A 24,569-nucleotide genomic window follows, 5' to 3' on the forward strand; every position below is an offset into this window, starting at 1 on the left:
CTGCTCTCAAAAGGGGAGAAAATTGGTTTATTGATTTTCTATTCATTTTTCTGAGCTGCGCCCTCGGCCCTCGGCCTGGATGCGTCAGCGGCAAATGTTTAATGACAGAGGAATCAACCAACGTGTGACATGTGTTTGTGCGGACTTGAGGATGGCGTTTAGGCATCTCTCGAGGCGGCGGGAACACATTCACGGAGGGGAGAAGGAGGGGCTGTCACGCCGCTCGCTTCTTCTTCCTCGACTGCTGGCCGAAATTCTGGGTTGGCTGAGCCTGAGCTGCAGCCGGAACCGGAGATTTTCTCGGCCAACTTGTCTAGTCTGGCCGCAGCGCGCTGACACACGGCTTGTAGGTCCATACTGAGACAGGGCGAAGCTGGTGTGCTATCGCCGAGAGAGCAGCCATCGCTCCCGGCTTTGCAGCCTGAGCTGGTGACACGAAGACGTCGTCTTCTTGCTCATCCGAGTCAGACAGGAGGAACTCAGAGGTGTACTCTTCGTCCTCCATGTAGTCTAACTCCAGGACATCTTCCGCGGGTGAAACCATGGTGAGGTCCAGTCGGGAGCCCCAGCTTGGTATAGCGTGGGGCCCCGTTCCCGCGTTTCTTGCCGCCACCGGATCTCGGCCTCTCGATATGGCACGGGATTCCGGTTCTGCGGGTGCCGCTGTCGGTGAGCCCCAGACCGCAGTGAGGGGCTCCATCTCTGCGGCAGACGTCCCCGTGTCTTGATTGCCGGTCGGCGGATCAGTGGACATGAGGGGGTCCCGTCCCGACAGGTTAACTTGTTGCGCTAACCTTCGGTGGAGGCTCTTCACGGTGAGGCGGGCACAATGTCCGCACGAGCCGGGGTTGTCGATGGCCTCCTGGGCGTGTTCCAGCCCGAGGCAGGACGAACAGATCTGGTGTGAGTCTGTGCCTGACACTTTCAACCCGCAACCGCAGCACCGAGCCTCCGAGTTCCTGACTCCTCTGGTGTGAGGGGGAGAGGCATCCATCTCGTTCGCCGTGAGGCGTGGAGAGGGTCCGCTCATGACAGGTACGTTCGAGAAAAAAATGTTTACCGATCTGTCTTTAATCCGGGGGGAAAAGGACAGCGTGGGTCTTTTTCTCTCAAGGATATTACCTGGTATGGTAATATTCCTGTAATCCTTTTCTCCTCCGTGGAAGAGAGAAGAAAAAAGTGTCCTCGCTACCGTGGTGTCGGTAGTGAGGGAAAAAACACAAGTTAGCAACTGGTGTGTTGCTAACTTGAAGTCAAAACCTTACCTTACTCCAGAGGAAGAACGGCGAGGTTGACTATAATATTCTTCTGTGAGAGAATCGGGTAGCCGGCTAACGCCCGTCGACCGAAAGTTAATTGGGTTCAGTCTGTGGACTGTTAAGCTAGCCCGGCTACCGTTCGAGATGTGCTCTGAAGCGAGAAGAGGTGTTTGAATGACGCATGCGTCGTGGCGCAGGCTACTTATAGGGGGTGATTTCCCCTGACGTTGACGTCAAGTATCACCGGCCAATCAGGATTGGCGTAATGAGATTGATGCTTCTGTTTGCTCCGCGATGAGGCGCATCCCATAGTGAGACATCGAACGGAGTGTTATGAATGAGAACTCGCAGAGACTGCATTTAACCCTTCACATTCTAACAGAAACTGAACAGGCAGATTCGAAGGATTTATTTATTTTAAAATGTTATTTTAAATACAATTAAATCAAGTTATTTTGGTAAAACTAATTAAAAATGTAACAAAAAAAAAATATTTTAAAAGATATTTTTTTTATGTTTTCAAATATTATTTTTTAGAATATCTTATAACGGCCCGTACACACTACAGGCGTCAACAAAGGCTTCCAACGCTTCGCCCATTCATTTGAATGGGGTGACGTAGGATATTTTCAAAATTCGCCGAACTGCATTGTGGGTAGCATGGCAAGGCGTTGCAAGCCTCGCGAGCGTCTATCGGCGTCAAAAGTTCAACAATGTTCAACTTTTGAGGCTCGAGGCTTGCTCGAAGCTGGCGTCAGCCAATCAAATCCCGTTTTTTAATTCCCGCCAGTACAAGCGCTAGCCAATCAAACCGCGTGTATGCAGGTCTTGACTATTTTCCATATGTCAGAAAATGGAGGAAAAATTAATAATTGCCGTGGCAAATGTCCCAGTCTTATATGACTGTACACTGTTCACCTACCGGGACCTAAACCGGAGGAACCAGGCATGGCGGGAGGTGGCAGAGACAGTTGGTGAAACTGGTAGGTTTTCAACTGTTTGGAGAGTTTATATCCAGTTTACTTCGTTTTAGCATTGAACGGACAGCTAGTAATGTAGCATAATAACATATTGTGGTGACCACCTTCGATGCATCGCCTCCGACTCCCATATCTCTCGGCACTACAATATCATATATATTAATATAATAATAAAAAAATATTATAATAAGTATAAGCATAATATATAACATAACATATAATACATGCACAGCTATCAAGCATAGACAGTATATTTAGCCAGCTAGTAATGTAGCATAACATATAATATATATTAATATAATAATAAAAAAAATATTATATATAATATAAGTATAAGCATAATATATAACATATAATACATGCAGAGGGTGTCGTTTTTCTCATACTGATATTCTGAACAATCTGTGTTGTTGTATTTGCTGTAAAGTGTCTCGACTGTAGGCTAATTTTATTATATGTACAGCAATCGTTTATAAATGTGCTATATAAATAAAACCTGATTTGATTCACAGCTATCAAGCATAGACATTATATTTAGCCAGCATGGAATGTAGCATAAAAATAGCATTCATTAATGGAGGAATAATTTAATAAATTAAAGAAATTCACTTTATTATTTATTAACTTTATTATTTCATTTCATTTCATTAGAGAACATCTGCAAGAAAAGGTGGAAGAGTCTGAGGGACAGGTTCCGCAAGGAAAAACATGTGGAAAAGGAGGCCAAACGAAGCGGGGCAGGGTCTGCAGGGGGGTACAGGCCCTGGCGTTTCATGGCAGTGATGGGGTTTTTAACCCCATTCATTGTAGACCGTGAGACGTCCAGCAATGTCCCCCGGCAGACCCTGCCTCCATCCACCCTGGTGGAAGAGGAAGAGAGCCAGGTAGCGAGTGAGCCAGCCAGCCAGTCCGCCAGCCAGTCCGCCAGCCCGCCAGCCAGCCAGCCAGCCAGTCCGCCAGCCAGTCCGCCAGCCAGCCCGCCAGCCAGTCCACCAGCCAGTCCGCCAGCCAGCCAGTCCGCCAGCCAGCCAGCCAGCCAGCCAGCCAGCAGCAGTCAGCATGGAGGAGAATGCTGAGGTCCGGGGGAAAACACGAGGGAGGGGGAGGGAGATCTCCCCGTTTGAAAGAAGTCTGCTGTCTGCTGTCAGCAATTACAGACCAATTGCCCAGCCAACCCCACCAGTGCTGGAGGAGGACGAGGACTTGCACTTTTTCAAGAGCCTCTTGCCCACCATGAGAAGGATGACAATAGCACAGAGGGCAAGAGTCCGCCTCGGGGTACACCAGCTCATTTTTGACGTGGACCAGCAGGACAATTTATAATTTTATAATTTTTTCACACGTACTGATCCACATTACATTTTTTTACACTCATCACACACACTTCACTCATCACACACACTTCACTCAAATTCACCAAATAAAACATTATTTCAAGTATGTTATGGCTATACTGTGTCTTCACTTGTTCATGTGGTTTGTCAGTTGCAACATACCAGAAGCTTCATGTATGTCGGTATATATAATGTGCTTTCTTCTGTAATTGTTCAGTGAAAACCTGTTGAAATTATGAGTGGTTTATCCGTAAAAACAGGGCTGAAAGAAAAAGGTTGTTAGTCATATCATAATATAATAATATCAATTCAAGAAACATGTTTATTAGCAATGTTTGATTTTAAAATGGCTCATTTGGAACATTTGCTCTTTAAAGAAAATGGGTAGCTCTTAAAAGAGCTTTTGGTTTGGAGGAGCCATGGTGACCCTACACCACGTTATGCTGCCATGACACAACACCCTCCTCATTGAAATAGGAGCAGAAGGTCTCCCGCAGTTGGATGGATCGGCGTGTGGCGTTGTTGGAGCCCATCATAGGTGCATCGCGCAGGGTTGGAGCTTCATCACTCGACTCTGCGACGACAGGTGCGCGTGATGACCTTCCTATTGTCTTCCTGCGGAGGAAGTTGTGCAACACACAGGTGGCCTTCACCCACAACTCTGCTACCTCCGGGCTGGTGGTGATGACACGCCGGAACATTCTCCACTGAGATGAGAGGATGCCAAACGCACATTCAACCACCAACCTGGCCCGGCTGAGGCGGTAGTTGAACAGCCTCCTTTCACGGGTGAGCTGACGTCCAGGGAACGGACGCAGCAGGTTGTCCAGCAGCGGAAAAGCCTCATCCCCAACCAACACATGGGGAAGAAGGCCCCGCCGCTCTGCTCCTGGGATGACGGTGTCAGGTGGTAGCTGCAGACTGCCATCTCGGAGGCTCTCTCCAAAAGCGGAATTCCGCAGGCTCCCACCGTCGCTGCTCCTTCCAAAACCTCCGACATCCACTACCCTGAAGAGGTACTGGGCATCCACGACAGCCAGTAGTACCAAGGAGTGGGTGGACTTGTAGTTGAAGTAGAGGGACCCAGAATTTGCCGGAGCCTGGATCACCACGTGCTTCCCATCAATGGCACCAACGCAATTTGGAAAGTTCCAGCGCTCCTGGAACCCAGCAGCGATGGCTCTCCAGTCCTCGGTCTGTGGTACCGGCATAGTCTCCTCAACCAGGGCGGTCCAGATGGCACCCGCAACCTCCTTGACGATGACAGCCACTGTTGTATGCCCGACCCGATAGCTGAATGCTATGGTCCTGTACGAGTCACCGGTTGCCAGGTACCTGAGAAAAAAGTAATATACAAGATTAAAAAAAAAATTACACAATTACACCACAGGCAGACACAGACACACGCACACAATTACACCACAGGCAGACACAGACACACACATCACAGACATACAATTACACCACAGACAGACACACACATCACAGACATACAATTACACCACAGGCAGACACAGACACACACATCACAGACATACAATTACACCACAGGCAGACACACACCACAGACACACAATTACACCACAGGCAGACACACACACACACACACACACACACACACACACACACACACACACACCACAGACACACAATTACACCACAGGCAGACACAGACACACACATACAATTACACCACAGGCAGACACATACACACACATACAATTACACCACAGGCAGACACACAATTACACCACAGGCAGACACAGACACACACATCACAGACATACAATTACACCACAGGCAGACACACACATCACAGACATACAATTACACCACAGGCAGACACACACATCACAGACATACAATTACACCACAGGCAGACACACACCACAGACACACAATTACACCACAGGCAGACACAGACACACACATACAATTACACCACAGGCAGACACACAATTACACCACAGACAGACACACACATCACAGACATACAATTACACCAGAGGCAGACACACATCACATCAGGGCGGTCCAGATGGCACCCGCAACCTCCTTGACGATGACAGCCACTCCTTGACGATGACAGCCACTGTTGTATGCCCGACCCGATAGCTGAATGCTATGGTCCTGTACGAGTCACCGGTTGCCAGGTACCTGAGAAAAAAGTAATATACAAGATTAAAAAAAAAATTACACAATTACACCACAGGCAGACACAGACACACGCACACAATTACACCACAGGCAGACACAGACACACACATCACAGACATACAATTACACCACAGACAGACACACACATCACAGACATACAATTACACCACAGGCAGACACAGACACACACATCACAGACATACAATTACACCACAGGCAGACACACACCACAGACACACAATTACACCACAGGCAGACACAGACACACACACACACACAGACACACAATTACACCACAGGCAGACACAGACACACACATACAATTACACCACAGGCAGACACATACACACACATACAATTACACCACAGGCAGACACACAATTACACCACAGGCAGACACAGACACACACATCACAGACATACAATTACACCACAGGCAGACACACACATCACAGACATACAATTACACCACAGGCAGACACACACATCACAGACATACAATTACACCACAGGCAGACACACACCACAGACACACAATTACACCACAGGCAGACACAGACACACACATACAATTACACCACAGGCAGACACACAATTACACCACAAACAGACACACACATCACAGACATACAATTACACCACAGGCAGACATACATCACAGACACACAATTACACCACAGGCAGACACAGACACACACATCACAGACACACAATTACACCACAGGCAGACACAGACACACACATCACAGACACACAATTACACCACAGGCAGACACACATCACAGACACACACACACACACACACACACACACACACACACACACACACACACACACACACACACACACACACACACACACACACACACACACACACACACACACACACAGGGGAGCAATACTGTGTTTACCTAGCTATCTTAATTAATGTCATTCATCTGAACTAAATCACAGACTTCATTCATCCATTGCATGCATTCTCTCTCTTTATATACAGAGTCATATTAAATAAGTAGAAATACACAAAACGTACCGTAGGCAGATGGCGAGTCGCTCGGCGGGTCCGATTGACAAACGCAAACGGGTGTCTGCCTTTGCAATCAGTGGACCGACTTTTCCGAGCAACTCGTCGAATGCGTCTTTGCTCATCCTGAAGTACTGCTGAAACAGTTCACCATCCAGGCGGAGCTCTTGGACAAGAACGTGGTATTCCCCCCGTTGCAGACGTTTTTTGAGTATCGGATGTACCCAACAGCGACGTACTTTACGTGGCCTACTGCGATACATTGAATAAACCAACGCTACCGTTGCTACAAAACCGGCATCCATTTTGGCAATAGTGAAGAAGAGCCGGGCTTTTTTTTGCTTTGTATGCCGGGGGCGGGCGGGAGATTCCTGATTGGTTGTTGGTCGCCTTGGGCGCGAGAAAGCGCCAAGCCTCGGACACGCCCAGCTTCAAGCTTTTCTGACGCCTGTAGTGTGTACGGGCCGTTAGGCCCTTTGCCTCGCTTTTCGCCGAACTGCATTGTGGGGGAGCGAAGCGAAGATTTCCAGGATGTCCAGGATTTCCAGGATTCAAAAGTTGAGCAATGTTCAACTTTTGAAGCTGAGCTGGAAGCGCCAGCCAATCAAACACGTTTATGCAAATCTGACAGTAGAAGCGCTAGCCAATCAAACCGCGTGTAAGCAGGGAGAACCAGACCGCAGTTCATTTCCTCATATTCCAAACGAGAAATTACGGTAGCAAATCACCTGGTTCTTTACGACCAGAACTATTAACGGGATACAAACCGGAGGAACCAGGCATGGAGGGAGGTGGCAGAGACAGTGGGGGAAACTGGTAGGTTTTCGCCTGTTTGGGGAGTTTATATATATATATATTGCTCGCATAAAATCCCCGGGTTTTTTTGCTTTGTATGTCGGGGGCGGGAGATTCATGTGATTGGTTGTTGGTCGCATTGCTCGCAAAAAATCCCCAAGCTGTCAGACACGACAAGCTCCAAGATATTCAAGATTTTTGAAAAGCTGCTGTGTGGACGTACCGTTAGAGTGAATGGGAATAGTGCAGAATGCGAGAATTTTGATTTTATGTTAAGACATAACAGGATCTATAACAATTTAATAATTAGCATGTTTGATAAAACGATTAAGAAAGAATGTGAGGTATGTAAAGTAGAGGTAGAAAAGTGTATGCACACATTTTATGAGTGCAGTAAACTGAAGGAGTTTTTTGCAAAAATGAAAGACATGGTGTATAGATGTTGGAAGGACAAAAAAGTGAAATGTATGGAATGGAAGGAGTTATGGTTGTTTGGAATGAATGGGAAAAGCGAAGGATGCAATGTGAGTTTTCTGAATTTGTGTCTAAGCCATGCAAGACATGCTGTGAAAATAAGGACAAATATAGCACATTATGAGAAAAGGGTGGGAAGTGTATGGGAAATAGCAAAAAGAACAATACAAAGGGATGTGGGGCTTTTGTACTTGCAAAAAGACAAAGAATCCTTCATGAACGATATTATTGAAAACTGTTTGTTGGTGGAGGTGAAAGATGGGAAGTTCTGTTTTAATTTTGAGCTACATTGATTTGTTTTGTATTATTTTGAGTTTCGATGATGTATCGGAAAGTTATATTCATATGTAAATGTACATAGGATAGGACCAGACAATAATGGGGGATGTCTGGAATATGTATGGAGGATTGTCAATGGGGGAGATCGCTGAGACCGGGAAAATGTGGAAAATGGAGTATGGAAGATAAAGAAATTGTTGGTGGTGATATGTGGGAAAAGTGTGTGATGGTGTGAATATGCTTATGTCAAAAATGAAGAGTGCTTCATGTAAAATGAGAGTATGGTTGGGGTGATTAATGTGAATTGGTAGGAAGCCTTGGGGTCCTGCTTTTTGTGGGGTGGACTATAATGTTTTTTAAAAAATGTAACTGTTTATGTTTTGATATAATAAAAGATAAAAAATAAAAAAGCACGCACGATCTCGGAAGCCAAGCAGCTTCGGGCCGGGTCAGTACTTTGATGGGAGACCGCCTGGGAATACCCGGTGCTGTAAGCTTTTTTGTTGTTAAATACAGGCACATCCATGGTGATAAGATAAGATTTATAACCGAAATAGCATGCTAAACGTGGGTAGATTAGTTTCAAAGGTCGGGTGGACTGTTTTAAGTCAGTTTGCAATTAAAATGGGTCATTCAGAATGTGCTATTTCTGAATAAATAGCACATTCTGAACACATGTCAAACAGACAATCCTATTCAAAGTGATCAATTAGTAGCAAGATTGGACACGAGCACTCTGCTTATTTCACTCCTCCAGGACACTGTTTGACATATGTTCAGAATGTGCTATTTATTCAGATATAGCACATTCTGAACATTCTAACAGGCTATTTCACAGGACACAGGCTATGTCAGACTTCCATGAAATACACCGGGAACAGCACCTCTCTGTGGCCGCTCCAAGACCCCCAAAAGACGGACTAAAGACCTCCAGCATATCACCCTGACATGCGTACTTCCATAACCTGGCGCACCGTGGGTCCCCGGGCCCCCACACTTAAGCACTCCCCCACGGACTAAACCCAGATGATCACACCCTCAAGAACCTCGTGTCCCTGGGAACCTTAAAGGGGGGTGTATTTTGCGGTGCTTTATCGTCCGCCCATCGGCATCCATATTCGGCCTTCTTCACAGCACCACCTGCCCTGCTGGAGGTTCACACTAAGTTTTTATTTACCCTCCTCTGCCTTACACATCCTCCCACACTTGAGCACTCCTCACTCGGACTAAACCCCTTCATGCACACCACCAGAACCTCGGTTCGGTCCGCGGTTGTTGTAAGCAGTGGCCAAATGACTGGCTTTACAATCCCTGTGGAAATATGACAGCGTTGAAAGTCTCTAAAACAATACATGTAATGAAATGACAAAGTGACAGAACACGATGGACGTTAGCTTTAACCGGGGACACAGAATTTGACAGGTAGCAGAATAAGTTGCAACGCTAGTAGCCTACAGACTGCAGACAAGTAGGAAGAGATAAACTTTGTATACAGTTGTTCTGCACATTTGAAGTTATAGTTTTCAGAGTGAGCATTTTCAAGTATTTGAGGGTTGTCTTGCTCCATTGGCTGTGAATTCTGTTAAGGTTCCTAAAGGCGGAAGTGACAACACACAAAAAAAAAAACGCCCAATCATGTTTTAGTGCGTCTCAAGTAGGCGGGGCAATAACAACTTCAGAACGTCTTTCATTTAGCGCCTAAATCAACTTATCATTTTGACTTGATTATATAAGATATCATTTCTACATATGTTGCTGCTTCTCTGCATTTTCTTGGAGTTATGAGGGTACTGGTTGACACAACCTGCTTTTATTAATATGTCACTTACAATTGACCACAGAAGATGCAACACATTGATAAAAGCGACTATATAAATAAATGTGGCTATTTTTTTTTTTGTATTAGTTTATTTTTTTTAAAATACACGAGTGGTTATTGTCATCCATCAATATAAAAGGCAGTACAGTACATTCATTGATAAAACTGTTCCCCTGGTCCCAAAGAAAACGATGAACAAAATTACATAAGGTGCAAATGACAAAACGTAAACACTTGTAGAAAATATTCAAAGGTTAGACAGAATAATTGCCCCAGAGGAGATCTGCCTTTGGCGTGTTGAGTCGGTGCTTCTTCGCTCTGCAAAACAAGTAAAGATTACCAACTGCACATCCAGATCGACGACATTTGTTCAGACTCGGTCACTTACCCTTTTTTACACCTGCAGGTCTTGAGTAGCTCTGACCTGGAGGATGCACACACTGGCCTCTGCAGGAACCATCTGCCTGGCTGCTTGTGTCACAAAGCACTGCATCACAGTGGACATAGATCTGTGGACGGACAGGATGATTTATTACACGTGGCTACATGCAGCAGTGGCCAAAAGACTCCAGATTTGGATTTACAAGTCTTACCTTGTCTTTCAGAACCTCGTCATCTTTAGTGAAAGTGAACATCTTTACAGAGAAGCGCTTGATGTGGGACGGGACTACAACTCTGGAGTCACTCACAACGGGATGGAAAATGGTTGCATAGCTGTCATTGCGATTCTCACAGCTAGTGAAGGAATTCCAAAGTTAAAATAAAGCAGCAGTTAAACAAATGAAATGAGAGTAGTTAGTAGTTAGTTTTGCACAACATTACCTGTCCACAATGATGTCCCAGCTTGGCAGAGATGTCCTATCTTCATAAAGGGTTGCCCAACAGTTCTCAGCAATGAGTTCCAAGTGTGGGTCGGTAGAATGCATCAGCTCCACCTCAAAATACAGAGGCTGCTGCAGATATTTCACCACTGGATAATCCTCTGCTTGGTAGAAGAGCTCGTAGGATGGATCTGCAGGAGAAGAGTCCCGTTAGAGACAGGAGGCCTGGACATTTACAGTTTCATTTCAAACCTTTATTTAATCAGATCGGTCCCTTGAGATCATAGGTCTCTTTTTCAAAGGAGACCTGCAAACAGTGTTTTGTATGCATGAACAAGATGTTGTAAAATTCCACCATGCCTTGGGAAAGCCTCATCTGCACCATCAGCTGCCCGGTGCCGATCTCTGCAGCGGGCTCATAGGTTCTTGGTTTAGCGCTGAAGGCAACAGTCTGAGTCTCATTGACCACATAGAAGCAGGAAATAGTTTGCCTATTGGGGGAAAAATAATATATAAATGCATACATTGAAGGTGTTCATCTCCAATTATACAGAATCAAATATTTTACCTGTAATCGGGATCAACTGGTGATGTGTTGGCTGCTGCTTTGGCGTTGTTGTAAGACAGGCGGATCTCATTTTCATACATCATGTAGTTGTCAAAGAACTATTTAACAACAAACACGCATTAACATTTGACAAAAAACCCTTTTGATATTTAAATGTGATTCACACTCACCGTTCTGGTGGTTCCACAGGTATCCACACTGAAGGAGAAATATGCAAAGCGATCGTCGCTGAACTGTGGTGTGCAGGACTGGTCCTTTAGCGTCAGCTGACTTGGCTTCAGATTACGAGTCGATTCAACCTTCACAGCCACAGCGGTCATTGTGCCATTGGGGTGGCACTCTGGAGGAAGAAGCAGGCAGTGTAAAGCAACACACACCCATCAACTAAAGCAGCAAATATACTTACATGTTCCATCTTACCTGTTGCTTTCAAGGGGAAGTAGCACGCCAGATAGAGATCAGCAAGCACCCAGTCGTTTGCACGATCCAACAGAAGCAGGTCAATTCTGGATTTGACTGATTCTGCAGTGAGCAGCTGTGGAAAAGAAAGTAAAGTTAGCCAATGCAGAAGATCTACGGTGGGATTTTGTAGTTTTGACATACCTCGAAAACAGCATCCTTGGCAGTGTATGGCAGAATGAGGCTGAGGTGTGTGCCGTTCTCATAGAAATTGTAGTCTTCAGCCATCTCAGCCGTCAGCTCTCGAGGTCCAACGATGGCCTTGAAATTAGAGCCGTGACTCCCAAACTTCACGCTGATGTGAAACTGGTTGTGGTCACAGGTGCCAGCCATGATGGGTAGCACTAGAGCAGCAAAAGAGGCATTATCCATTTGATTGTGTAGCTTTTACTCCAATACGTTTTATTTAATTTTAGAAAACACAATTTGCATGAAGATATTGTCAAAAGCAAATTCAATATGATCTCACCAACATCCTGCAGAGAGGCCTGCAGGTCGACCGGGAGACCAAAAGGAGTTTCTTCAGGCAGGACGATCAACCCAAAGATCAGAGGGAGGAAGTAGGATGTAACCAAGCGCTCAGGATTCTGCAACAAATGAAATAAAAGCTCAGCAACACTGAAAATATGCTGGTACAAAGTGATATTTTGAACCTATAATGTCATACATGTTTTAAGACAACATCGGCATCAAAGGGCACTTGAAGAGAGAAGCTCTTGGAGCCATTAGCCAAGCTGTGTTCCTGGACTGTGAAGCCTTTGGCATTGCTCTCCTCAACAGTGAGGACCCCGGTGGAGAAGGTGATGTTCCTCAGCTCAACATCATGGAGGAAGGTTCCCAAGAGAACGCTGAACACCCGAGTCTCTGGGACAGTGTCTGAGGAACAGAAAGTGGCATGTTTACAACTTCTAAACCAGCCTCAACATCGATAGAGAAACATTGAGTAGTTGATTGAGTGCCATTTAAAAAAACAAAAAAAGTACCCTTTGTAAGCAAAAGTAGATTTTGTACTTGGCTTCAAATCCCATCCAAACACACCATTTTGCAAAAACTGAAGACTTTATTTAATGGGTTTAGCAGTCTTTAGGATATATCCGAGCAAGCCCGAGTTCAAATGTCTTTTTTTTCATACCTACTAGAAAATGTGACTTACCATCCTGGATTTGGGGAGATTGAGGCATCAGAGGGGTCATGATGGGGAACAAAACCTTGTATCTGGTATCATCTTGGGTGTCATCTTCCCTCCACAGTACCTCGAGCATGGGCTCCACAAAGTAGGTGATGTGGTACTGGTAATCTGGGGCATGGCTCTGCAATAATTCATGACATTTCAATAAAACATGCAAATGCACTAGTGACTCTTGCATTTCTAATCTAGAGATTTCCCCAACCTTGTAGTAACCATCAGGCGAGCCCACTGGGATCTCGACGACGATGTGGAAGTCCGTGGTGCTCAGTGTGTACCCCCGTGCGGCCATCTGGGATCTATCAAGCTTCTGCCCGTTGATTCCCATGTGCATTTCTGAGACTGTAATTCTGCCGTCCAACAGAGGAGTCACACGGCGAGGTACGTGCCAAGAGATCATATCCTCGGTGAAGAGGACGCCACCTATTGATGACAAAATGGAGCTGTTGAGGTTAACTGTGCAACAATTAAGCTCACTGTGAAGGCAATATGTTGCTCAGGACTCACCTTTGGGACAAGCAGCTGCCAAGTTCACTACATGCAGACCCTGTGGTGCCATGTAGTAGGCGCTCACCCTGAACACTTCCATGGGGACTCCAGCCACCTAGAGAGGAGAGGTTTAATATAATTGACAAGGAGGGAAAGGAAAGAAACACTGTATAGGAGTGTGTTGCTTACATCCTCTGAATAAGTCTCTGCTGTATTGTACGGGCTTCGCATAACCAGGCGACTGGATGTAGTTTTGGCAGCGTAGCCGGCTTGTTCAGCCTCTTGCAACACCATGGCCACTGGTTCTGGGGTGTGAAACGTCATCTTCCAGATACCTTGTGATGCACCAGAGGCCTACAGGAAAGAACAAATAATAATTAAATCCTCATTGGTGTAGGGAGGAATTAAACTGTAGTATCTGAACGGTTTAATTCAACATACTTCAAGCTTGGCGTTGAGCTTCTCGTCTTTACCATCCCGAGTCTGACCCTTAGCTTCAGCATCAAGGTTAGCCATGTGGTGCGAAACCTAAAACAGAAAATGGTGGTTTTAGCATTCGTTTCCATACACACAAGATGGTGGACTCATCAATGTAAAGATGACCTACTTCCATGTAGTTCCTGTCGCAGAGGATCTCCCTGGAGGCCCAGCGAGTGTAGCTGCAAGTCTGAGACACGTCATGACTGACCACGTCTGATGGATTCTCGCCGTACATCTGGAGTCTCAAGCCAACGTTAAATGTAGCATCATCCTATAAATATAAAAAAAACTAAATTAAGTGAGACTCCCCAATATTCTTTGGTTCCAGCTTCTTTGTCATTGAAAATGTAATATCCTTGCCTTCAGGGACACATTTGAAGCCTAAATGGATATTTGTGAATGTAACAAACAAGTCCAGAAAGTACCCAGTAGATTACTTGAGGCAGTGCTAATATTTTAGGGATGTACCAAACAAAAAGGGAAATGTACTTTGGGTCTTTTAACGGTAAGGGGTTACAAATAAATTCAGGGAAACACAAAAATGGGACCAACCATGTGTTTGTTGAGCCATTAATTCAGTCACTTGAGACAGAATTAGTACAGCTAAACTTGGTAGAAAATTACATTGAATGCTGTTAAACCACTTTAGCTCAAACAAACCTTGTTGTCCACAAAGCAGCCCATGAGGGAGGTGTAGATTCTGGTGTCACCCCACGGGTCAGACTCCATGCTGTATCCACACTGAGCAGCCATGCTAGGTGTTAACAAAATGTGCTTGGTGCCATCTGAGGGGAGACAATAAGCTTTGTCAGGGACCCCTTTCCTCAGTGATGAACCAATCAGCTGCATTATTAGGGCCTGAGCACGTAGTGCAAAGACCTATTGAAATCGTCAGTATTATTATTGCAGGTCTCCCTTGAAAAAGAGATCTATGATCTCAATGGGACCAATCTGGTTAAATAAAGGTTTGAAATGAAATGAAATGAAATTATTCTTCTGTTACCGGTTCTGCACTTTCGACCTGTTTTTGAGGGGGTTACGACACTATTCATGTAGCGACATTTGGCAACGCCGCCAGGACCGGTGAAAATGTTAACATTCTGGATTCGATGGGAGAAAATGTTTCAACTTGCTCTCTAGCGCCACCTGTGTAACTTCAGTGTTTCGAAAAATTTACAAAGTCGCAGCGTAAGTCTGACGGACCTGACATTTTGCACACTTATCCGGGTGGAGCAGCTCTACATATTATCCTCTCATATCCCGAAGCTCCGCCTACTTTGATTTTTTTTAATTAGCATAATGTGAAAAACATTGAAATGTTAACTTAAATTCCAATTTCTTGATTTTCAAAACCAAACTTAGTGCACAGCATCAATGGAGGGGCAGACACATTACCGTACAAAATGAGCACGAGGTGTGGAAAAATGTGGCCGACATCAATCAAAACGTATTAGCAAAAGGGTGTGGCCTACACATAAATGCTCACAATTCATCCAAAATATATCCAAATATCACAGATTTCGGTGGATAGGTACAGTGTGTCTTGGGGAATAGGCACTACAAACAATGTTCATTTCGGACAATAGGGGGCACCAAAAACACAACTAATTTATATCTCAAGAACCGATGGACTAAAAAAATATATATTGTCATAGACATACTGGCAGAGTGAGTATAAATTGAGTTTTAAAGGGTCGCAACCAATGAAAAATGTGGGCGTGTCCTATTCAGTTTTTTCTCGAAATCGAAGGGTTAAAAAATGTACCGAGCCATAAGTAAGGGAGAAAATGAGTTACGGCCTTTAAATTCGGAACGCATGTCACAGCCCACAACCTTTTACAGACTGTAGAAAAAAATCGGACGTTTTAGCAAATATGTCTCAGTAGCGCCCCCTATTGTGCGGTAGTCAAATATAGTTTCTTCGAACTACCCGAAACTTGGCACAGAGATTCCTCATGGAAATGCGGACATATTTAAAAATGGCTTCCATTATCTCCGCCCCCCATGAAGTCGGCCATTTTGAAATATGTCAATTTTAAGCGCATTTTCGCATACTTGTCCTAGGAAAATGATCGGGAAAATTTCAAACCAGGACAAGATCAGCCCATATCCGATGTGATGCTAAATTGCGAATAAAATAGTTGCTAGCTCAATCGGGGCGAACGTAGGCTAACAGAGAATGTACCATTTCTGTACCAGTCTCAAATGACTTTTTTTTTTGATATATTTCCAGATATACACCAAACGCTGTATACACATTACTATTATGATGGCACACACATTTACCAGCAAAAGCTCTGCGTATTAATTTCCCACATTAACCATAAACACCCAATACATATAAAACTCCTAAACAATGTATGGTGAAATGTTTTCCATCTTTGTTTTTCTATCTACGACTACAAACAGTATTTCCACTACAAGCAGAACAGTAACACATCTTTCTATGCAATACAATAGAACAGTATGTGTTCACAGCCAATCCATGATTTAATGAGTATTTCCTTTGTGCCAAGAGCTGATGTAGTATATTGCATCAACGACCTTTTCAATTAAATTGACAATTCTTTTGTGTAATTAATAGTGTGTGAAACCAGGCAGAGTGAGTGACATGGTGTTCATTTCCACTATGTCAAAGCAGTTTACAGTTGCTGACGGTGTAAGGTAATATATATTGTCCTAAGTAATTGTAGCTGTGTTCAAAGGAGTACACGTTACAAGGCCGTGCGGGGGGAGCTGCCAGACCCAGATGTCCTCAAAGTCAGCGAGGTATACAAGGACCTCTCAGCAGACATCTCACCATGAAAAAAAACGAATGGCTCACTACTCAACTCAATCTTGTGCACAGAGCCTATAGAACACATAATTTAAACCAGCAGGATGTAAACAGAGGAGAACAGCCGGTCTGATTTAGTGCCATGTGATTATCCTGTAATGAGTAACATACACAGTGTTGATCGACTATATAAACAGTTCATTTATTGTCTCGATACATGTGTTGTGTAAGACATTTTAATCAATTTGATACGTCAATATTAAATGTACCTTTATTTTGAAAAACGTTATTGTGAAGGACAAACCGGATGTCACATTTCCGGTATTGCCGGTTTAGGGAGAGACTTAATTCAGGTAGCTTGCCTTTGCTGTCTGTGTGCGCGGAGGTTTTGTCGTCAACAGACTCATTAAACTACCCACTTCTCGGTACATAGAAACCCTGCTCCACGGTGTCAAATGTGAGTAATATCGCAATTGGTGTGTTATACTGAAATGTGTTGACCTATACTTTATTTATATATATGTATGCTTTTCATTGGAACACGCCGTGGGTGTGTGCAGTGCTAATGCTAATACCTAGCGCCACTTGTTTTGATGTACGTTTTTGTTGGTAACCTCGCTAGTTTGTATCTTTTAGTGTTGAAGTGGGCACCGTTAGATTCTGTGTCTCCTTGCGGTCATAAACAATGTGTTGGATGTTGAGCTAGGATAAGTAATAAGGGAGCTAGGAGTGATTTTCGGTGCAGTAATAGGTTAGCATTTTTCGCTCGGGGCTAATTCAGAGGCTCACTGTTAGCATTGTGTGTTTTTTGTGAAAAAGATCAGTTAAATTAGTTTTTTTCCCGTTCTATGGATATAAAATATTCATAGTTTATTAAATATTAAGCTTCCTTAGACGTTGTTTCCTGAAAATGACGCGATGTCGGGTCCGTGGGGCCTAAGAGGATAACAGAGTAGCCTCTGTTTTATTTTTATTTTATCACAACAGTTGTATTTGGATGGAATGAATACCTATAGTGATAATTCAAAGTAATAAAATGATTTTTTACAGTGAAAACGTTCAAATGGAACTGATGGTTCCCAAATTACCCAGAGGTGAGGTGGACTTTATTTTTCTAAACCTCTCTAAAAAGGTCAAATTTCACTTGTTTTGCATCAATCTTGATACAGGGTACTTATTATATGTTATAGTTTGGATTCCTAAAGCTTTTAGTCTACTAAACTCATCATTCAAGGGTGGTTCTCACTATAAGTAATGTTTTTTTGTTTAGGCGGACATTAGAATTTACATGTTTTTACTATGTTCCATCTGAATTTACTTTAAAATAAAAACATCTCTATAGTACGGTGGCCCTGAAGTGCAAGAAACCACAGCATTTCACAAAACACAACAGAATTTCACAAAACACAACAGCATTTCACAAAACGCCACAGCATTTCACAAAACGCCACAGCATTTCACAAAACACAACAGCATTTCACAAAACGCCACAGCATTTCACAAATCGCCACAGCATTTCAGAAAACACAACAGCATTTCACAAAACGCCGCAGCATTTCACAAAACGCCACAGCATTTCACAAAACACCGCAGCATTTCACAAAACACTGCAGCATTTCACATTGGACGGAAAGGGTATTCCTTAGGGAGAACACTTATTGTTTGTGATATTGTTTGTGGACAGAGCCAGCCAGAGAAGCACTGCTGTGATTGGTTGTTTTTGCTGCCAATCAAGAAATGACTTCGTGATTGGACCAACACATCAGCCGTTAGCTGTTAGCACACACTCAGAGCTCACAGCTCCTCATATCTGTTCAGAAACTGGACAAAAGTTAAAGATATGCAAAACACAGACTGTCTATGTCATGGCGAATACAGTCGCTGCTTTATTTATGTCTGTATGATGTTGTTGTGAGTATGGATGGAGCAGCTACAGGTTAGTTTAGCCTGATCGATTCCGATAGGATTTACATGGAGATCCGGCCCGCCCCCTCTCCAGCGTCTTTTTTGAATCACAGGAGTAAACACAGAATTAATGCTTTATTAATTCATGGTTTTTAAGGGGCTTATCGCCATGTAAATACTATGGTAGACTACCCAGTTACTAAATCAGCCTACTATCACCTAAAGAACATATCTAGGATTAAAAGACTAATGTCACAGCAGGATTTGGAAAAACTTGTCCATGCTTTTATCTTCAGTAGACTCGACTACTGCAATGGTGTCTTCACAGGTCTCACTAAAAAAATCTATTAGAAAGCTGCAGCTGATTCAGAACGCCGCTGCTCGAGTCCTCACTGACACTAAGAAAGTGGATCACATCACTCCTGTTCTGAAGTCTTTACACTGGCTTCCTGTGTGTCAAAGAATAGATTTCAAAATACTGCTGCTGGTTTATAAAGCACTGAATGGTTTAGGCCCAAAATACATTACTGACCTCCTGCTAAACTATGAACCATCCAGGTCTTCAGGGACTGGTCAGCTTTCTGTCCCCAGAGTCAGAACTAAACATGGTAAAGCAGCGTTCAGTTATTATGCTCCAAATATCTGGAACAAACTCCCAGAAACCTGCAGGTCCGCTGCAACTCTGACTACTTTTAAATCCAGGCTGAAGACTTTTCTTTTTGTCGCTGCTTTTAATTGAACTATTCATATCTTAAACTGCACTGTAACTTTTATCCATGTACTTTTTCTTGTAATGTTTAATTGAACTATTTATATTTTAGACTGCACTGTAACTTTTATCCATGTATTTTTCCTTAATGTTTATTTGATTAGCTTTTCTTTTTTAATGCTTAATATCTTTCATTTTTCTTTTTTGTAAAGCAATTTGAATTGCCTTGAGTTGAAAAGTGCTCTATAAATAAACTTGCCTTGCCCAATATTCACATCGCTCTAATCGCTTGAGTTTCACCGCGGCTGTCAGCTGTGTTTGCTCCTGTCATTCAAACAAGACGCGCTGGAGAGGGGGCGGGAAGTATCTCCATGTAAATCCTGGAGATACAAACTACAACAAAATGAACATATTTGACAGTGATTTAATTGTAATACACGTTTCAAAGTGATGCCGAAGTAACTAATACTGATAACGGTTAGTAAAAACCATGAATTAATGCTTTGACAAGTCTGCAGACAAGACGGCAGGCGAAAAGCTTTTAAAATGCGTGTTTTCAGAATGGAATCGGATCCATCAGGCTAAGCTAACCTGTAGCTGTTCCGTCCACACTCACAACAACGTCATACAGACATAAATAAAGCAGCGACTGTATTCGCCATGACAGACAGTCTGTGGTTTGTACATATTTAACTTTTGTCCAGTTTCTGATAGGGATGGGAACGATTAATCGAATATTCGAATATTCGAAATGATTCAGGTATTCGAATAATTATTCGAATATGAGTTATGAATATTTTTATTAATCTTTTTTTTTTTTATTAATTTTTTTTTTGGGAGTGATGCCTAAGTTGATTATTATATCTTATTGATTATTATTATCAAATTGAATAATTCAATGTATATATATATACGACTATGCCATAGCTAAATGTGTTAGGTGACGTCTAAAGGTGTGTTTTGCTCCGCTCACCGGTCCCTCACAGCGGGCAGAGCTGCAGGTGCTGATCTCTCTCTCGTGTCCGGTTATACTTCACTCGCGTTTATGTCCAAATCCATCAGATCTGGCTAGTTCTAGCCAATGATATGGCTGCTGCCCCTCCCTACACGCAGATCACGCAGACTCAAACCTCATCTTAGGCCCAAATGTGGCGCAAATGAGCTCCGCAGCCGTTGCGAGGTTCCGGCGCTAACAGTTCATGAGCGTGCTCCCGACCCCCGCCCCCTGTCAACACTCGCGACACATGAGTGGCCAGCCTAAACAACAATAAGCGCTGCTTGGCAACCGTGTGTGGCGGCAAAGTACATAGACATTTTGACTGGAGAGATTTAGTTTTGCCGGTATTCAACATTTTACCAGTCATAGTCCGGTAATTATTTACACTCTAAGAAGAGTCCTACACAACAGACATGGCGTCAAAAAGGAGTAATGTGTGGAAATATTTCGACCAGGTAAGTGAGTGCGGTGTAGAGGTCAACCTATGCCAAATTAAACTTATATACATGCTATACCTTGCTATACCCGTAACCTCTGTTCCAGCTGAGAGGGTCTTCTCTACAGCTGGCCTGATTGTGAATCGCCTCCACACATGAAAGCTGTAGGCCTATAGCTGTCAAACTGTGATCACCAGTTCAATACATTAGACAAATTCGACTTGGTTTCTACACTTATTTGAACATGTATGTATTTGTAAAAAATTATTGGAAAAAAAAAATGGGTAAAAAAAAAAATGTTACCCAATTTTTTATAGGATATGTACATTTCGGTTAACCGGTTAACCGTTTTTTGGGGGGTCGAATATTCGAATATACATTTGCTTTCAAATTCCCATCCCTCGTTTCTGAACAGATATGAGGAGCTGTGAGCTCTGAGTGTGTGCTAACGGCTGATGTGTTGGGAGGGACCGGTTGGGACATATTGCGCTGTCGGACGTTGACCAATCACGAAGCGTCATTTCTTCACTGGCAGCAAAAACAACCAATCACAGCAGTGCTGTCTGGCTGGCTCTGTCCAATCATAAACAAGAAGTGTTCTCCCTAAGGAATACCCTTTCCGTCCAATGTGAAATGCTGTGGTGTTTTCTGAAATGCTGCGGCGTTTTGTGAAATGCTGTAGCGTTTTCATTTTAAGTCATACGCTAATATTAACCAATACACAGCTTCAATTATTACTTTACCTTGACCACATAACAGCTGTATTGAAGGTTTGCTTTTTGATCAATAAACACAACAAAAAGCAAACTCCACTGGTATGGAACATACATGGCCTAATATCAAGAGGAGATGCGTTTATTGAGTAAACAAACAGTCAAGGGCAGAACGTCTGCACAACCCACTGCACCGCACGCCACAGGTTAACCTGTTAAGCCGGCGGGGACCATGTTTTTTTTCCACGACACTGTGTCTCAGAGCATCTTAATATTTAAAAACCTATTAATGTGTTATACCAGATTAACGAGAAGAATCTCAGCTAACTGACAATAAGAACTATTTTTACCGAAACAAAACAAAAGTCTCACAAGAAGCGTTAGCATTAGCCCTTAGCTAAAACGGGCAGATGCTACTTCCGGTGCTAACTAGCAAAAACGACCTTTAAAACTTAATGTTTTCTGCACAAACTACATATCATCTGAAAGCTGATACTCCACAGATTATTTTTGTTATAAGTATCATCACTGTAGGACACAAACTCACTGAGCTATCAGCCAGAACAGAGAAGAAAAAAAACAACAGTTTTCAAAACCATAACAATAAGTATGTCTTACCGTTGCTGTTTTGTGATCAAAGCTCTTGTTCAAGGGAATAAAAACGCTGCTTAAGGTTAATCCAATGTCTCTTAGTCACTTTAGAATTGTTCCTGATAATCTATCATTACATTCATGGCAGCAGAGTAGGTATAACGTTTTGCAGTCCCGAGCTAATGCTGTCTCACGTGCTGTTTACGCAAACCTCTCTCTACTTGACGTAAGTGTTTAGCGGGACTTACTAACTGTCACTCGATTCTATTGGCTCTAACGGTTCAGAAAAGGTGTCAATCACCCAAATCGACCAATGGGTTCCAAAGATATGATCCTGCGTAGTATAAACTACGCCCGCTCCGGCTCCATTACGCATTACGCTGCCAGAAGGGAGAGCTTCACCACCGAGGCGAGCAGGTGCTAGAGATGCTAGCTGACGATAGCGGGGCTATGATCATACCAGATGACTCTTCGTCGGATGATGAAGATCTCCTCCAGCCAGACCTGGATCCGGCCAGTAGTGACTCGGATGTTGAACTTCCACCACGGGAAAGGTATGTAATCTCTCTGTTTTTATATATTACTTATGTGTTTGGTGGAACTGCGTCACAGTGCTAGCTTAGCCAAGAAGCTACAGGAATGATTAGGCAAAATGCTAAATAGTTTTACTTGTCTTTTTGGAGTTACATTTTCTAAATGAATGGCCAGTGAATGAATATACATGTGTTTACTTATTTATTTGGTGTAATATTATTAATTTATAGTCCAATATTATCCTATAAGTATAAGCCAGTGAATTAATCTAATCTCTTTGTTTTTCCACATTTGTTAGATGCAGCAGGACAAAGCCACACACCCAGAAGACTGTCAGGGAGCAGCTTGCTGCAGAATTGTTGGAGTTTGCTGAAGGCCCTGCATCTCCACCACCCCCTCCTCCACCACTCACATGCATGCCCGAGTATTATGGGGAAGATGCAGTCCGGGACACGAACGTTTGAGAAATTACGAACGGCTCATTTCGGAGGACACGCGCATCTGCTTGACGCCGGGACGACCAGCGACCCTCCCCTACAGGCGCTCGGACGCGAAGGCCCGCCCACAACTGCGTGCACGTCTGTGACCGCAGTTTTAATTAGCAGTTAATACTTACTGATAGCCTCCACCTCAAGCTGGTTTCCCACTGCTAAAGCCTTGTCCAACGACAGTCTCATTACATTTGCGGCACAGTCAGACCTTAACCCACTGCCTGTTAAAAGAAAAGGCTTGTGAGGAGAATGTAAACCGACTTAATATGCTGTGTAAAATTACTTAATGAGAATTGAAGCTTACTTGACAGCGAATTTAGCTTCACATTAGGCCTGGCTTGACACAAGATGATAGCTGCAGCCATCCATAACAAACTTGAACACATAAAACACATCATTTAGAGACAATTAAGTACACACATAGAAAGAAATCTACAAGAAATGTAACTTACATGTTCCCAAGCCTCGGCATGTTGCAGTGTGTTCCAGCACACCTTCCAACAAAAACACAAGTCTAAAAGGAAGGGGACTGGATGATTACCTGAGACATCAGCAGCTACTTTATATTCCACTTAACGACAAAGCACAGGTGAGGCTTGTTAAGGATTCCACACACACACACACACACACACACACACACACACACACACACACACACACACACACACACACACACACACACACACACACACACACACACACACACACACACACACACACACACACAGGGTGAGCTGATGTATGCCTAGTTTATTAAGAACATATTGTAAACACATATGTATGGAAAGGAAAAACACACATTTTTAGTGTAAAAAAAGTGTTTATTGTTCAGCAAAAGTAGATTTGTATTTGATATATATTACTTTCTTATATTTGAAGAAGCAACAAAATAATCCACAGTTAATAATAAATTAAACTTTTCCTTAAAATCACATGTGCTTTTGATTTCTCCTTTGAGCCTCCTTATAATGACTGTAATCTAACACTTGATTATTGTTTGTATATATTCTCAAACCACTAAGGATGCTCTAACATTTATTACAGACAGTAAAACCCGAGCTTATCGTTTCACCCGGGTCGATTTTGCTCTGTCCAATTATGCAATGATAATATTTAAAAAAATATTTTTTTTATGTTTTCAAATATTATTTTTTAGAATATCTTATAACGGCCCGTACACACTACAGGCGTCAACAAAGGCTTCCAACGCTTCGCCCATTCATTTGAATGGGGTGACGTAGGATATTTTCAAAATTCGCCGAACTGCATTGTGGGTAGCATGGCAAGGCGTT

General features: G+C 43.3%; 1 protein-coding gene across 1 annotated transcript; it reads right to left on the reverse strand.

Moving 5' to 3' along the window:
• Positions 1–10,128: 10,128 nt before the first annotated feature.
• LOC117464332 (uncharacterized) lies at positions 10,129–23,802 on the reverse strand. The gene is made up of 21 exons (XM_034106700.2): positions 23,730–23,802; positions 23,582–23,652; positions 23,403–23,498; positions 14,785–14,909; positions 14,252–14,395; positions 14,086–14,172; positions 13,834–13,998; positions 13,663–13,759; positions 13,361–13,578; positions 13,123–13,279; positions 12,637–12,845; positions 12,439–12,556; positions 12,114–12,313; positions 11,931–12,045; positions 11,681–11,850; positions 11,511–11,608; positions 11,303–11,433; positions 10,944–11,133; positions 10,715–10,856; positions 10,510–10,630; positions 10,129–10,439 (listed from the first exon to the last, which is right to left on the reverse strand). Exons 1-21 carry the CDS (start codon positions 23,747–23,749, stop codon positions 10,369–10,371), a joined length of 2,745 nt encoding a protein of 914 aa, XP_033962591.1. The 5' UTR covers positions 23,750–23,802; the 3' UTR covers positions 10,129–10,368.
• Positions 23,803–24,569: the final 767 nt, after the last annotated feature.

The sequence above is a fragment of the Pseudochaenichthys georgianus genome, chromosome 19 (genome assembly GCF_902827115.2).
Source record: "Pseudochaenichthys georgianus chromosome 19, fPseGeo1.2, whole genome shotgun sequence".
Taxonomy (NCBI): Eukaryota; Metazoa; Chordata; class Actinopteri; order Perciformes; family Channichthyidae; genus Pseudochaenichthys; species Pseudochaenichthys georgianus.